Genomic DNA, 16336 nt, shown 5'->3' on the forward strand with positions numbered 1-16336 from the left:
CTTTGCCAGTGCTTCACCAGGAAAAAAAATATATATATTGCCTGATGCTAACTGAGGAAACAACATCCCATGGCTTTTTCAGTCCAGGTCAAAGTCAGGGCTACCTGAAATTGTCTATGCTTTGTAGTCTAATGCTGTATTAACACTGAAAGGAAGCCTACTGCCTATAGCAGGCACACAAAGGAACAAACTAGGCAAAAGCTGATTTGGGGGCAGAGACATTTTGGTGAAAGAGAGCCTAAGTGCAGGGAGGTTTTTGAGGATACAAAAAGCACACATATCAGTAGGGAATTAATAGCAAACTTCAGGAGTAGCAAGAGACATTGCACTGTAGGATTACAGTGGAGCTATTCAGGAAAAGGCCCTTATTGAACCAATTAAAACGTTTCAACAATTTTCTCAAATTAAAAAAAATCAAATCATCTATTTCAAAATCTTTGAAAAACGTGTCACTTCTGACAAGTGGCTACAGAAAATTTATTTCAAAACAAAAAGTTTGTCACTCCAGAAAACCTGGAATGTCATTTTGGAATTATGAAATGTCATGATCCCGTGGTGTACTTTGTGACATTTAATCATTGCACTCTTCTTGTCACTCCAGGCTACATCAAGATTACTAGTGCTTAAGGGCCTTACTCAAAGGAAGAAGTGGCAGAACAGGCAGAGTGACTTTGTCCCCTGGCAGTGTGTCCCACATCAATGGCAAGCAAAGGATTTCAAGCAGATGTCATCTAATGTTTGGGATCAGTAGTTCCTCCTTTTCTGATATGATCTGACTCGTTTTCTTCCTTATTAGATAAAATTAGATACAATATTTTACTTTGCTAGTCTTTGTCCTGATGGCACTACTTTTAGAAAAGTTTTTTCAAAGCTCAATGAGGAGCTGAGGCTCAGAAGAGAGTGACCAAATTGTACAGAAAGTAGGAGATGTGGTAGAAGCTGTTTCCCACCTTATCCCTTTGTCTTCCCTTTTTCATATAAGACAGTGCCAGGTTCATAATTAATTAAATAGAAATGTCACCACTGGCTACACCCTCTTACAGTAATTTTACCACACCACTGTGAAAGCTTTAAAACAGCTTTCCCTGTGTGACACTGATCTTTCCATTTTGAGAAGCAGTTCTTTTCATTACCCCGTGACCAGTTCTCTGAAACAATATAAAAAAAATTGCTAAATATGGACACAATAAGGAGGCTATAAAACATGAAACAAAAAGTAATGCAATTCTAGAGAAGTTTAAGGAGCCTCCCACATATTTCTTATCATCGTAAGACGCCAGAAAACATCAGCTTTGTTTTGCTGAGTGTTTGCAGGCTTTAGATTTTGCAGAGATTCTCGGTAGACGCAAGAGAACTGGGAGCTCTGGCTGCACCATCTGTCCACATGCCAATGTTCATTTCAAAAGCTCCACTTTCCAAAGGTTAGGAGCTCATGAAATTTGCAATCTCAAGGGTCTTCCAACCCAATCACATTGCTGAGTAGAAAAAATTGTCAGCTGTGGGTTGACACACTGACAATGGTCTGTGGCAGCAAAACTCCTCAGCTTGCTGCTCCTTGCTCTTTCACCATGCCAAGGTGTCAGCCATTGCGGCTGGTTCCATCATACTGACACAAGCATTCGGGCAGACATGAAGTGACTCAGATCACAGAACAGATCCCATTTAAAACTGGGGTTTATTACATTCCTTCGGTGGCTTATTTTCCAACCAGATCCTCTCCCCAGCCTGACTTAGCTGCTCAAACACTAGTGCTGACACGCATGGGAGGTGGCGAGAAAAAGTGACTCGCGACAGAAGTCAGACTACAGACTGGCTGGGACACTCTTTTTGGTAGCATCTTTCCCACACTGATATCAGCTCATAACAGTTGTGGCACCACATGCTAAATGTCAGGCAGAAAGCAGCAGATTTCACTAAATATGCATGTGGCACCCAGGCTAAATGGAAGACATAGCATGTAGCTGATAACTGCAGTCTCCAAGGAATGTCTTCTATATGACTTTTAAAAATGCCTTAAAAAACAAAAAGTAGAAAATAAAATTTTAAGGAGTAGCCATTTTACAAAATGTGTATGTAGCTTCACACCAGAAATTTTGCATGGACTTTTACAAACTTATGAAGAAAATACTGTGAAATGAAACATCAAAGTTTAATTTATCCTTTCTTAAAAAGTGTCTGTAATTCTGACCAAACTCTTTGCTTTCTGTTCATGTTTGTCAATGGTTACTGTATTCACAGAGAATACACTTTGCTGCACTCATGTAGACATGTTTTGAAAGTCTAAGTACTGCATCCTGACAAGTCCAGACAAGCAGTACCAGAAAAATGTAGACCATAGAAATCCCAAGATCTAAGCATTTGCAAATAACAATGAAGAACATCAAAGGAAGAGCAGCAGGGAGTGACACTTGATGCTGTAGAGCTGAAATGCAAAGGGAGATACTCTACGTGTTCCCTCTCCACACCAGAATTGCCATTGTCGTACGTAGCTTCAGGCTTAGGGAAGAGCCAGGGGCTTTTCGGATCAGAGAGATTCAACCAGACAACTTCTGCTTTTTATTTTTAACTTTCAGTTTCGTGTGCATTTTTAACATCAGCAGGGGAAAGAAGAGTACGTTCTGCGTTTGGGATGAGCGATACCAGGGGACTTTACAGAGAGTGGTGCCTGACTGGGACAGGCAGAGACACTGCGTTCCCCTGCCTAGCACCAGCAGACCCCCGCTGAGGAAGAGGCAAGAGAGAGATGGTTTGTCGCATGAGGAGCTCTTGCACCAGCCTGTAAGAAGCTCCAGGGAAGGGAGATTTTCCCCTTCGGAAAGCAAGCTTCCCTCCCAGGCAGCCAGGACCCTTCACCGGGGAGGATCCAATACCCAGCCCTCCTGGGTTTCACCATACAGACCAGCTCTTCCTCCCAAAAACCAGTCCACAGAGGAAGGGAGGCCCTCACCCCTGCCCAGGCTTACCCAACAGCTCTGAGATCACAGCACTCCCTGGAAATCACTTTCTATTTCTGCCCAAGGGCCCAATTTATTGTACTACGAATATGAGCAAACATCACCTAGAATCCAGGTCAGCCCACCAAGGTGGCATGAGGACTCATGACCTACTCTTTCTGAAAAAAAAAAGTGGTTCACTTTAAGAGGAGGGATTGGAAAGCATCTTGGCTAAGATTATTCTTAGGAGTTGGGGAACTTTCCTGTAAAGTAGAAAATCTGGGCTCATAATCCCTTTAAATAGGGAAGGGATATGATTCAACATCTCCCACATCCTGGTTGAGCAATCTAACTGGCCGTCTGAAGGAAAAATCTAGTGGGACCTACACCACTTGAATCTTCTGGTGATGAGATCAAAGTCCTTATAGCCAGCCTGGCCCCCAGCACACTTTTACTTCAATAACAGAGTGAAAGTTACAGATCCAGCACAACCTATTAATCCTGTTACAGTGTGCTGGCATGTAATTAGAAAGGGCTCCCGCTATAGTAAGTAGGTTCCCTTTTCACAAATTCAGTTTAGATCAAGTAAGGAGCTTGCTAGAACTCCCCAGAAAGGAAGAAAGACCAAAAAACCCCAATGTGCAAGGTACTTTCTGAGTAGTAATATTCAGGTTTCTCAACAAGATTGTAAGGCCAAAACTATGACCAAAGTGGCAAACTCCACAGCAGCTCCACTGTGTCACTACAGGATCCTTGAGCTAGGAAACCTTCAGGAAACCATGAAACAGTTATTGCAGGTGGACAGTGCATTTTGGTTTTCTGGTTACACATCTCCTTCAAAAAATTTCCAACACATATAAGCTGCTAAATGTTATCTCCGGAAAGGAACACACTGAAGCCTTGCATCTGATTCTGGCAATGGAGTTACAATACTTTTATTGGTAGCCTTGTTAAGCAGTACTACCACATTATAGCATGTATAAAAGATAGCCCTCCAGCTGGAGAGTCTACATGTCTCATTACACTCAAATGGGATATAAATTACATCTACCCACATTCAGCTGTATTTCCTTATTCTGAGCTCTGATGTAGAAGTAAAGCTCTCTGAAGTGTGAGAAGTACTATCTCTTGCATCATTTTGCATACAGTGGAACTTCTGTTCTCAGTGCAGAAAGAAACTGCTGCTCTCCAGGAAAAAGTACAAAAAGATCATTAAGTGACTTGGGTTATGTGTAGGTTATTTACGTCACAGAAGGGCAATCACCAGGAAAAGCAGAACGAGGATAGACAGCTAAATGTCAAAGTGAGTGACACAATAGGCTGATAAAGAGATTATGGGCACCAAAAAATTAGGCATGATGCCTCATTGAACAACTCATCAAACTTTTATGTAACAGTGAAATAGATCCTATGTTTACTGAACTGAACCAGACCTGGTGTGCATTCAGAAGTGTGATTACTTTATTGATAAACATTGACACCCCTTTGGTTTCCTTCAGCATTGAGCAAGCCCCTCAGAGAGAGAACCTGCCCTTTGAACGCTTTGTAAAACACAATCCATGTCTAATGTACTATGTTAAATATAGCAAACAATAAAGATAACTAATATGTATACATTTTGGTACCTCCCATACTCTCAGGCTCCTCACTGTGTTCTCTTTTCAGCTTCATCATCTTCCCCAGCAACTGAAAAACTTCACTCTCCTCCTCTGTCATGCAACTTCTTTGAATCTTCATCTTTCATGCTTAGAAGAGCGCTCAAAGGGAACCAAGAAGCTCCTTAAACACGAGTGGAATTTACAGTCTATTTATTTTTTAAAAGGGACAGAGATTTTCTATAGAAGCACAACACAATAAAATTTAAAACACAACATTCATAAAACAGGACCCTTGTCAAAACAGTATGTTGCCATAGTGGGCAATGGGCACAAACCAGCCAGATCACAGCATGCAGGTATCCAGCTTGTGAAAGACAAAAGGCCACTGGGGTATTTATAACTCAGCCAGTTCTCCACTCTGGTGCCTCAAGCAGCCTTATGAAACAGTATCTCCCACCCACCACACAAGGCACCCTGCACCATGATTGACACAAACCAAGAGCCACCTTCCTTCCATGAGAAAAGTTTGTGAAATCGCTTCCTGATTCTGTTTATCAGCACAGCCACAGCAGCAAAGTGCTCCTAGGGCAAATCTAGGCTCACTGGTGAGTGTTACAATATTCCATTTCTGGAGTTAAAATGCCTGCACTTGCTCAGATTTGAAGGAGATGTATCTGTTTAAAGTGACCTATGTGACATTCAGGTGTTCCCCGAGAACAGTTATCTCCAGGCCTTTCAACTAGGACTGCATACCCAACAACCTGGAAGTTGACTAGAGAGGACGACGGCATGATTTCTCTTCTCAAGATTATGCAAATAAAGCTGAAAATCAGGACATAATTTAAAGCTAACAAAGAATTTATCCTCTAAACCTCTGATTTAGCTTAAGGCACGGAAATTCATGGCATTTGCATATGATACACTCAAGGGAAAAAAAAAAGCCTATTACTACACATCTTAGTCTTGCTTAAAAATGATGCAAGTCTGCCTTTAAGGAAGAAAAATGAACAATCCCCAGAGCTTTTCACCAAAACGTCCCCAAACAACTCTGCAGTTCTCTGACAAAGAACCAACAGAGAACCAAAGAACTTCAAAGCCACAGAAGCAAAGCGCCGTTAGTCACGTGCACCACTGTTCTTTGGTGACATGTGGCTTCTCAAAGCAATGTTTGCTTATGGAAAACATGAACACAGGTTATTAATGACCTGTTCAACCTGTTCACTTCAAATACCACACAGGGCAGCTTGGTTTGACACTCATACATTCAGGTTCTTAGCGGAGCCAGTCGTGACCATTCAATTGAAAATGCACTGGCAAAAAAAAAAATTCCAGTTTTTAAAGCTTGGGATTTTTGATGGAGACAGTTGATAATGAAACTTCTAATCCTTTGTTTCACGAAAACTCCAGAAAATGTAGAGAAGAGGCACATAAACCTTTGAGGACTCTTTAACATCAGTGAATGCTCAATATAAAGATCCTAGAGTTCTAGAATGAGTGAAGAGTTCATATTTTAATGAACTACAAAGAACTCATCTCCACTTTTGACAAGACCTGTAGGATTCCAAGCTTTGAGGGATTCAACCCAAAACATGTCAGGGAACTGGACTTGAGCTTTCCACCTCATTCAAGATATTTGGAAGTTATTTGTTTAGTCATTGTCATGATCCCACTTGAACAGTCTACCAACAATTGGCATTTTCTTCCACTTTTACAGAAGAATACCACAATTTACTTGTATTCTTTCTCTTATTATCAACAGTACAATCTGAAGTCATAATCTCTGAAAAAACATTTGTGGTTAGTATTAATACTGTAGAACACTGGAGATTATTAGAAAGAAAAAACAGTCAAACCAAACACACAAGTAAATCAGAGTGGAACATACTGAATCCCTAGTAATTACCCTGTTTTATTAAAAGACCTTATTTTTCCATCCAAGAGCGTCATTTATATAGTCATTTAGTTGACTCACAGCATTTTGTAAGGAAGGTCTCCTGCTGCTGCCAGCAGCACTGGGCTTTACCTTGGCCCATGGTGGGGCTCCTTGCAGACACACACCTGATGGCTGATGGAAAAGGGGTGACAAGCTTTGACCATGGCAGCTCTGCAGTCTGTTGAATTCTCCAGCTGCAGTTGCATTTCCATGCTGGTATCATCCACCTCTCCCGAAAACAATCTCCTATATGTAAATCTCCCAGGTTATCAGAAGCAAAAGTGGCATGGGCTTGCTTGCTGGCACAGCAGCCCTAGAAGAAACAGAGTCTGTTCTGGAATGGGTCTGTGAGTTGCCATGCTGATGCTAGAAAAGAGAGTTTGACACAGGAGGATGATCGTGGATTGGTTCCCCGGCTAAAAACTCACCCTTCACTGTAACTGGCATTAATTATCATGTGTGGACAGTCTGAGGGGAAACATTTTTCACATTCAGAACTAGCCCCTCTGCTCCCACAGGAATGTACAGTAGCAATGCCCATTGCTCCAACAAAAGAAAAAGTTGGATAAACACTGAGAATGTCTGAAATCTCACCTTAGGAAGCTTTTGTATGTCAGGATGCAGCCATCTGTTTTATAGTATAAATGACGGGGAAAAAAAAAATAAGATGTACTGTGAAATGAAGAACAACAGTAAAAGGATTTGACAGCAGTAAACTGCAGTATTACAAATATGCTATGCAGGAAACAAATTCATCTTTATCTAGAAATTATACCTTAGAGTCTCAGTAATCCTACTCACACATTTTAAAGTACCAACAGGCAGATCTCCTGACCTGTGCCTAACTCATGAGCAAGTGCTGTTTGTTAAGAGCTTATGATTTTTTCAACAATGTGGCTACTGATGAATCAGAGTAGTACAGTGTGGATTAATTAACCTTCTTTAAGCCCTCCCCAAACTTTAAACATTATTATAGATAGACCAGTGCAAAGTATTTCTTTTGTGTGCAGTACCAATTCAAAAAGTGGTTTTCCATAAGAAACTGTCTAGAGTAATAGCACAAATATTTTAATGCTATTGTGCAAATTTGAGTTCCTCCTTCCCTTGAATGCTACACTTTGTCCTCGATTATCCAGCTGAGTTTCTAAGGCATTAATGAGCAATTTCCACTGGAGCATGTAAGTATACTTTGTACTTCTGAAAAGTCACATAGACAATCATATAAAAGTGTAAACAAAACCCTAAAATGCAAAAGGATACAATAATAACTGAAGGCTTAGAGCCTCTAAGATGAGGAACAACAGTTGTGAATAGCTTTTATTTCATTCTGAAAATATAACTACACATATCAGCAAGACTGACCCCCGTATAGCAAAAAAAACATTCTCTGGAAACTGCTGAGGAACAGGCATTTTCATGACACAAGGAGAAATGGACAAAACAAGGTTATGCAATTAAAAATTACAGAGCTGCAAACAAGAATAACTTATGGAATGCCTGCTGAAAATATATTATTAAGGAAATGTAGCTTTCTATCAAGTTTTCATGATTTTAGGGATAGGGTCAGGTAAGGTAGAAGTTCAGCCATCTGCAGCAATCAACCTATGAGTTGCCTGGCAGTGGAAGGAAATCCCGCTCTGAGACATGTACATCCATCCACCCACTATCACGAATGGAAAGAAAGGAGGCAGGAGTTCCCATCCTGGCTGTATCTGCCACTGATGGCCATCAGAAGGCAAAGACCAGGCTTGTCTGGAGCATTGTGCTCATTTCATCTGTCTGTTTTAATCCTTTGCACTTTGAAATCAAATCTTTTAATTTGATACCAGTCAAACACAGCATTAGTGGTATGCTTTATTCATATTTCCAACACCACAAACCCAGTGAGAGAGAGCTAACATTACAGGAGATTATTGCTATGGCTCCGTTCTGCCACGCTCAGGTAACTGGGCAGAGATGGATTGCTGCTGTTGAAAATCACTCTCTCACACTTGCCTTTTAGCACTAATATCCCTCCACCGGGCAAAATTACTGCAGCTGCCTTTCTGCTACTGGCAGAACGGGACATTAAACAAAAAAAACAGTAGTACCCTGCTTCTTTCCTGAGGCTTTCAATCCAGGCTGGTCTTAGAACATGAATTAGCAATATCTGGGTATTTTTTTAAGGACACCTAAGTTCAGTCACTGTATCATCTCTACTGTCTCTCTTCTGCCCTATGTTCTGCTCTCTCCATTCTGTGCCCTCCTGTTAGCACCTCCCGAAACAGAATCAGGTCTTCCCTCGGTCTTCATTACATGAGAAAGCAGCACCAATTTCATTTAAAAAAAAAAAAAAAAAGGTTTGTTCAAAATCAGTTCACGACACTCCAGAAGTTCAGTGTCAGCATGCCTTGCACAGTTTGACTCAGTCCACACTCTACATGTTTGAGCCAAAAGGGCACACTTGCCCTGGGTGAAGACTCCCTCTGAAAGGTTAAAATTCCCGCCACACCTCCCAGGTAGGCAGAGGGAGATAAAGCAGCAGATAACAGGGAACTGCGTGGCATTTCCTGCAGCCGCCCTCCCCTTGGAGCTGTAGGGGCTGGCTTGGGTCCGCACCCTGAGCATCTAAAGCATTTGAACGTGATGTATTTCATCCTATTTCATACGTGATGTATTTCATACATGATGTATTTCATCCTGTGGCTGACAGGGAGAGACAACTTGGAATTTATACATATGCAACACCTAAACAAGCGCATTAAGTATTTAATAAAAATAGCTAAACTATAGAGATAACTATACATAATAAATGTATGAACCATTAAAGCACATTAAAATACATAAAGTATGTATGTACGTAGGTAGGTATGTATGTTACGATTGCCAAGACTTTCTGTGTGGCTGGAGCTGGCAGGCTCAGGGGCTGCGGTTCCAGCTCTGGTCCTGACCCCGGCCCTGGGGGACCAGGTGAGCCGGCAACGGCGGGGGCAGCCCGGCCCTCAAGGAGTTACGGTGCAGGAGCGCGATGACTTCATGCCCCCCCCCAGCCCCGTTTCACAATCCCGCAGCGCTCGGACGGGGCGAGCTCTGTGTCAAGCCCGGCGCGATCCGCTGCGCACACACCCCCGTGTTCTCATGCCGGATTTTCCCGGGCCATGAATAATCTCGAAGCCCCCTCGATAAATACACGTTCAGGGATGCCCGGAGCTCATTCAACCCGCCAGCCTCACCGACGAGAAGGGGCCGGGGACCGAGCCGAGAAGCCGAACCATGAAGTTTACCCAGGACTGTGGCTGTGACCGTGACCGCGCCGGCCGCCGCCGCCGGTCGCCCGCCCTCTGCTCCGCCGCCGCCGCGCTGCCGCTGCTGCTCCTCCTGCTGCTGCCGCGGGCCGCCGCCGTCCCGCTGCCCGCCGCCGACTCCTCGGGGGAGGCCGAGCTGGAGGAGGCGGCGGTGCGGCGGGCGGCGCTGCCCGACTGCGTGCGGCTGGCCCGGCTGCTGCACGCCCGGGCCGCCCAGCTGCAGGAGGAGGTGGGTACGGGACGTCCCGCGGGCTCGGACACTCGCACACAGCCGGCTGCCTCCGGCCAAGGTGCGATAAAACCTCTCGGTGTCTCTTCCCAGATGTGCGAGAAGTTTACCGTCTGCGGGAACAGCATGGAGATGCTTGTCCAGAACAACCTCAACCTCCCCAAGATGACGGAGGAAGACGGGTGTCTATTCGCCGGCTTTGATGAGGCAAGGACCTGCTCCCCTTTCTGCTCTAATGCTATGTACATGGGACAATTTTGCCTGCTCAAAAAAACCGCAAAAGTTGACCTAAAGATTTGTGCAGAGACCTCCACTAACTGTATAACATCCACACCTTACCTGTGCTGGATGCACAATATTGCATTAGAGGCATTTCTGAGCTGTAAGTGACTTTCTCACCTTTCTCTCATTTCAGGATAAATGCTTGAGGAAAATCTCCAGCGGGCTTTACACGTTTCAGACGTACCTCGAATATGTAAAAGAAACTTTTATTAGTGAAAAGCAAAGCGTCGATTTGCTGTGCTATAGCACAGAGCACCTGGCACGTACCATAAGGCAGATGGTGAGTTGGTTTTAAATTCACTCCAATAATTTTTATGGCCCAGCACTGACGTGTAGTCAGAGAAATAGGATGCTATGTGAAGTTGAATATTTCCTGCTTTCATTTCTCAGTGGAAACAGGTGGCTTATGCTCAGATAATTACTCTTACAATTAAGAAGTTTTACAAAGTTTTGTTTTCTTAAAGAAACAACTCTTCTTCCTACTTTCTAGTGTTATTTCTAATTTCCAAGCCAACAATTAAATGCATAATATTATTTAAAGAACAAATACACTTATTTCTATGAGCCAGGCAGCATCAGATTTCTCAGGGAGCTTGTTCCTAATTGGGGAACTGCAGTTCAGTCCAAGCCTTCTCATGTTGCAACCCCCCAATAAGTAGAAATAAGTAATTTAAAAAAAACACATAAATAAAAGCAAATACATTTTTACAATATTATTAATCTTTAAAACTCCCCAAAACAAACTTCTAAACCAAGCTGTATGGTATATTGAGATATCAATAGCTTAAAAATCAAGGAAGACAGTTAAATTAAGAACATAAGTTAATAACTTGATTAAATAAAATGTGCTGTCTATTTAAAAGCATGCCTTTTGCTTGCAATTATAATGAAAAAAAATCTTCCTTCTTTACAAACACTCAAATTCTCTTTTGATTCATTAAACTGAATGCTATTCATTTCTGACAGTCTTTTTCTATGTTTTCGAGAGTTCTGAAATATCATACTTCAAAAATTCACTTCATACCTGCAGTTCTTACTCATGCTAATAACCCTTAACATGAATATTCCATTTGTCATCAGGGAAACTATTTGCCTGAGTTAAGAACCACCCAGGTGAGTAAGGACTGCAGAATTAAGAACTGCAGAAATCTCAGGGCATTATTTCCTTCAAGGTGTTTTCTGGCTTTTGAAAAGCCCATTGTGTGCTTGCCATACCTTTCCTAACATATTTATTTATGTCCATTATTAAGTGAAAGGGAGCTGGACTGTTGTGGGTTTTTTTTTACACTGCATTAGCTAAGAAGAATAGCCCCGTCATAAGATCGCAACTGACTACTGGCTTCCAACTTGATGTATTACTTTGTAGAAAGTTTGTTTCACAACTGAGGTAGACCAGCCTATAGAGACCCAAACCTTGAGAGCATGCAACAAGGCATTAGATATACCAGGAACTGGCTGTGTGAACAGAATCCACTGAAAGCAGTCTGGACAGAAAGAATATTCATCTCTTACTGAATTTAACAACAACAGAAAAATACTGCAGAGGGAGGTGTGGATGCTTTTGTCACATCTTAAAGGGTAGGAGAGATCCTAAAACCAGGAGCAGATACTTTATTGATAGATTTCTGGGTCCCAATAATCTAAAGTAGCTCCATGATTTGGGTGAGTAATTCCCATTTTCAGCAGTTACCTACCCACTTCACGGGACAAGTTCTTCGAAGGCATGTGGATAGCGGGTACCCAGCGCTGTCAGTCAGCATTAGGTACACAGCTCCTTTTACTCATCTTGCAGTTAGGATCCCACACACCAGTGAAAGTTGGTGACACTTAAGTCTCCCACGTGCCTAGATGCCTGGAAAGTAAGAATTAAGCAGCTAGACAAGTATGACATCTCTGGAGAGTGTCAATGTACTACAAAATGTGAGAGTACTCCAATGCCACCTAATTAACTTATGACTAAGCCAGTACAGGTTAGGACAAATCATGTTCAGCATCTTCCCACATAACCAGGCAGTCAGCAGACAGCAGGAGAGGTGTAACGAACTGTTCAGTGCAGTGTCCTGGACCACAATGCCAGATGTTGCACTCAAAACAGAATAAGTGCTACAGATCAGACAAGACTCTTTGATTCTTCTGCAGTAACTATAGCAGGTCCCACGGTACCTCCAGGCTCACCACAGAAATGGGGTTGTAGGCAAGTGCAGGTCCTGGGGAGATCTGTGAACTGCAGTATAGAAAGGCTGGATACACAGCTGGTCGGGAACATATCATACATATAAACTGATGCTCTCCCGCAAGCTCAGTTACAGTGTTTTAACCAGGGCATGTCGCTATTTTCTCTTTCACAGGTGATCAATCCCGATGAAGTGATCATCCCAGACCCAGCTACCCAGGAATCCCTCCGTGCGAAGCTCAAGTCCAATAAGAACTGGATAGAGAAAATCACCACTCACCTCATCCTCCGAGACTTTACTTCATTTATGGAGAAAACTGTGAGGGCTGTTCGCTATTTGAAAAACACCAGGAGTTTCAGTGTCTGAATGTTTTAATTCAGGCACAATCCTTCGTTACAAATCTGTCATGTGGCAGATGACAGTGTTGTTCTGTTTTAAGAACCAGAAATAGTAACAATGATTTGCATTTATATATATTCTCATTTCCTTCTAGGAATCTATTTATTGTATTTAAAATATTTATTTGTTTCTAATATTTCCTATTTATATTTTTGATATTTAGAAATAATTGAGAACACCGACTTATTTAATAACATATTCAACAACAACAAAAAAAATCTTTTTAGAAGCCAGAAAAATTGTTGTATAACTTATGCTTTTAAAATATTTGAGATGGTATTTATGACTTATTTATATTTTTAGAACAAATAAAAGCTGATTTGAAAAAAACCCAACACATGTATAACCTGCTTGAACTTTAAATAAGACTAAGGAACTCTAATGCATGTGATTTTTTAATATCTGCAATTATCAAACAACCACTTTCAAGAATATAAATTTTATCTGTGTAATCGGCATAGCACATACATACACACATTCACAGACAGCTAGATCAACAAAAAAAATTTCTTAAAATGGGATATAAAGGAACCAGATGCACTGAACATGGCACTTCAGAATGAACATGATAAAGCATCATTGCTCCTGAGAAACAAACAAACAATGAGACCTCTATATTTAATAAGGAACAGGCCATAAAACTGTAATTGTTCGTAAGCATCTGCTTACAAGGCAAGCAATCTCTTTATACAAATGCTAAGATACCACATGAACACCTTTGACATGAATACTATCATCTGATTAGACTTACTGCTGTCATCCAAGGGAATTTTCCAAGTTTGATTAAACATCTCTCCCCCTCCCTCAAGAAGCTGGAAAAAAAAAATCTTAGATTCTTTCCTTAGCTGATATAAATCAGCATATTGCTGTGGAGATGTCAATGACCACTGACGATCTAAAGTAGTTTGCCTTTTGTCATTTATATTCCCATCGCTGTGGCTGTGCAGGCACCTCGTACACCCAAACTCAGCAGAATTCACAGCACACGCACATGAGGTGCAAGCACAGCAAGAGCTTTGCGAGCTTTCTCCCGGCAAGTGGTGGAACATTAATTACCGTCTCTTTCTTGCAGCCCAGCGGTGCAAATGAGATGAAAGGCAAGCCCTGGAATGTGGATAAGGATGTCAGTAAACTCTCCTCTTCCTCTGAGTGATGATCCACACGCGCATTCCACCACTGGGGATGCCAAAACAGTGACCAGTCCACCCAGAGCCCACATCTCAAAGAGGCTCAAAACAAAACAAACCAAGGCTTTGCCCAATATGGTAAAACCAAAATCTCTAGTTGTGCAACATCTCATGAAGGAATAAGGACACCTCAAGGTGTTCCCTTTCAAGATGTCTACGGTGAATGGGTTTTTCTCACAACACACAAGATCCTGGTTTAGCTGTCCTGGCATGTGCTCTAGGAGACATAGCAAAGCCTGGTTTGGGTTTTTCACAACTCACCTTCACAGAGATTTTCTTAGTAACCATTCGCTTAGAGACCATTCTGGCCCTTTATGTCCATAGTAGCTAGGAAAACAAAGTGTGGATCCCATGTTGGACATTTTAAGGACTTTATTATTACTATCTGAGAACAGAGGGAGGGAAAAAAAAAAAAAAAAAAAAAAAGACATCTCCTGATCTCACCTCTCCTAGCAGTGGGTGGTTACCGGAGATAACCATTAGTTACTATGTACACCACAGGTAAACAAATTCACACTGATTCCCTCCTTAAATTCCAGGAGGCATCTAAGATACAGGGTACTGAAGTCTCCCACAATTCATAGACAAGCATCCACACCTTCCCACCAGCACCCTTCAGCTGGTGGCCACCCTGGGTTACATGCCGTTCTAGTAAAGATGTAAATAATACATTTTAGGATGCAGAAGATGAAAAAAGATCACCACTTGCTGAGTGGGGAGGGCAACTTCAAGTCTTTCCTGGGGTGACAGGTATTGCTGATGCTGCTGCTGAGCTGCCATTATTTTACCTGTGGCTCCTCCACAGCCATGCACAATTCTCAGGACACCTGAGCTCAGCAGCTGCCTTGCTGGCCACCATCTTGCTGTCACTGTGCCACCTTCAGGGACTGTCCTCAGGACAAGCATCGCTTGCTGAAATCTACACCGATTGGCACTTGTACCACATGAAGACTCACTCGTATGGAGGTCAGAGAACTAAACACTGTTAAGCATGGTATGAGGCCTCTTAAACTAACCAACTTATCCTCCTTTTTCAGGTTTGCTGTGTAGAAAGCATTTTACTATCATCAATAAACACAACTGAACATTTGTTGTAGTTGGTAGACAAGCACAAACACACAAAAAAAAAAAACCAGAACAATAGTAAAAATGAGTGTTCCTAACTCTTATAAATCAATCCTCAAAAATAACTGTGCTACTTTTAGCAACAGTGAAATACCTCAACGCTTCTATTGAAGAAACCTCTTCCTGACAGCTAACTCACTGAGCAAGGCAAAAAAAAAACCCAAACCCAAGACGACCTGCAAATAATTGCCTGTGAAAACTAGGGAACTACCCAGTAAAGAAGTATTTTGGCTGCTGCTGTACAGGACCAGCCTCTCTCTGCAGATCCCAGCAAGCCTTTCCCCATGCTCCCATTGCGTCCCTACTTGTCAACCTTACACAGAGATTCTGGAATGCTCAACAGATTACTAACTCCCTTCTTCCTGCATCTGCTTTCCCAATGCAGGAAGAGGGTAAAGTGATGTTAGAAAGCATACATACACTCTGCACTACACAAGAAAAAGCCCACAGTATTAAAATACAGTGTTAAAGATGAGAAACAAAATATTAGTCGGTGCTGTGGACATGACACTAAAATGCTACACAAGAGTGAAAAAAAAATTAAAGGCCTAATACTAAAGTGATCTCTAATCCAGAATTTTTTATTTTTTATTTTTTTTGAAAGGACAGGCTCTGAAGTATCATTCATCCATTGTTTAACTATACTTTTACATGAGATGTAGAAGAAACTTAAATAGAAAAATAAATAAACAAATAAAACCACAACACCACAAGAAAACGTTTTAGCCACTTCCCAGGTTGCAGTACCATTCCCTGCCCAGTAAATCTATGTACTGATAAAAATGCTAAATTTTGGCGGAAAGAACAACAGCTACTGGAAAAAGACTGTCTGCATCTCTAGTACCTTCGCAGATTTTATGAACGGCTAACAGCAAGTGAGGTGAGCAGGACAGAGCTGATGCTACAAGAGATGCAAGAGTTCAGCCACCTGTGAAGCAAGGGGGGGCAGAATCACCTCTCGGCAGCCATTAGGCTGGCTTAACTCAATGGGAAAATTCCCCCTAAGTTTGCCACTCTTATTTGTAACTAATAATTCTTCCCACATTCAATTTAAAAGATAAACTGGTGGAAAGGTAAGTGTACAATAGAGTACATCGAAGTCAGATCCCAATGGTCAAGAAGTGCTGCCAAATACAAATATATTACTACCAACCTTAGGATATTGGGTGGGAAGCTTTCCGTAAACCCTTGC

General features: G+C 41.9%; 1 protein-coding gene across 2 annotated transcripts; it reads left to right on the top strand.

Annotated features, from left to right (window-relative positions):
• The first annotated feature begins 9523 nt into the window (after positions 1 to 9523).
• On the top strand, positions 9524 to 13116 carry IL6 (interleukin 6). Of its 2 annotated transcripts, XM_065051303.1 has the most exons (4): positions 9524 to 9977; positions 10071 to 10184; positions 10393 to 10539; positions 12608 to 13116. In XM_065051303.1, the coding sequence occupies exons 1-4, from the start codon at positions 9717 to 9719 to the stop codon at positions 12797 to 12799; spliced, it is 714 nt and encodes a 237-aa protein (XP_064907375.1). In that variant the 5' UTR covers positions 9524 to 9716; the 3' UTR covers positions 12800 to 13116. The 2 variants fall into 2 exon arrangements, with proteins under 2 accessions (XP_064907375.1, XP_013225347.2); XM_013369893.3 differs by having other exon boundaries at positions 9524 to 10184.
• The last annotated feature ends 3220 nt before the right edge of the window (positions 13117 to 16336 follow it).

Source organism: Columba livia, chromosome 2, assembly GCF_036013475.1.
Source record: "Columba livia isolate bColLiv1 breed racing homer chromosome 2, bColLiv1.pat.W.v2, whole genome shotgun sequence".
In the NCBI taxonomy this organism is placed as follows: Eukaryota; Metazoa; Chordata; class Aves; order Columbiformes; family Columbidae; genus Columba; species Columba livia.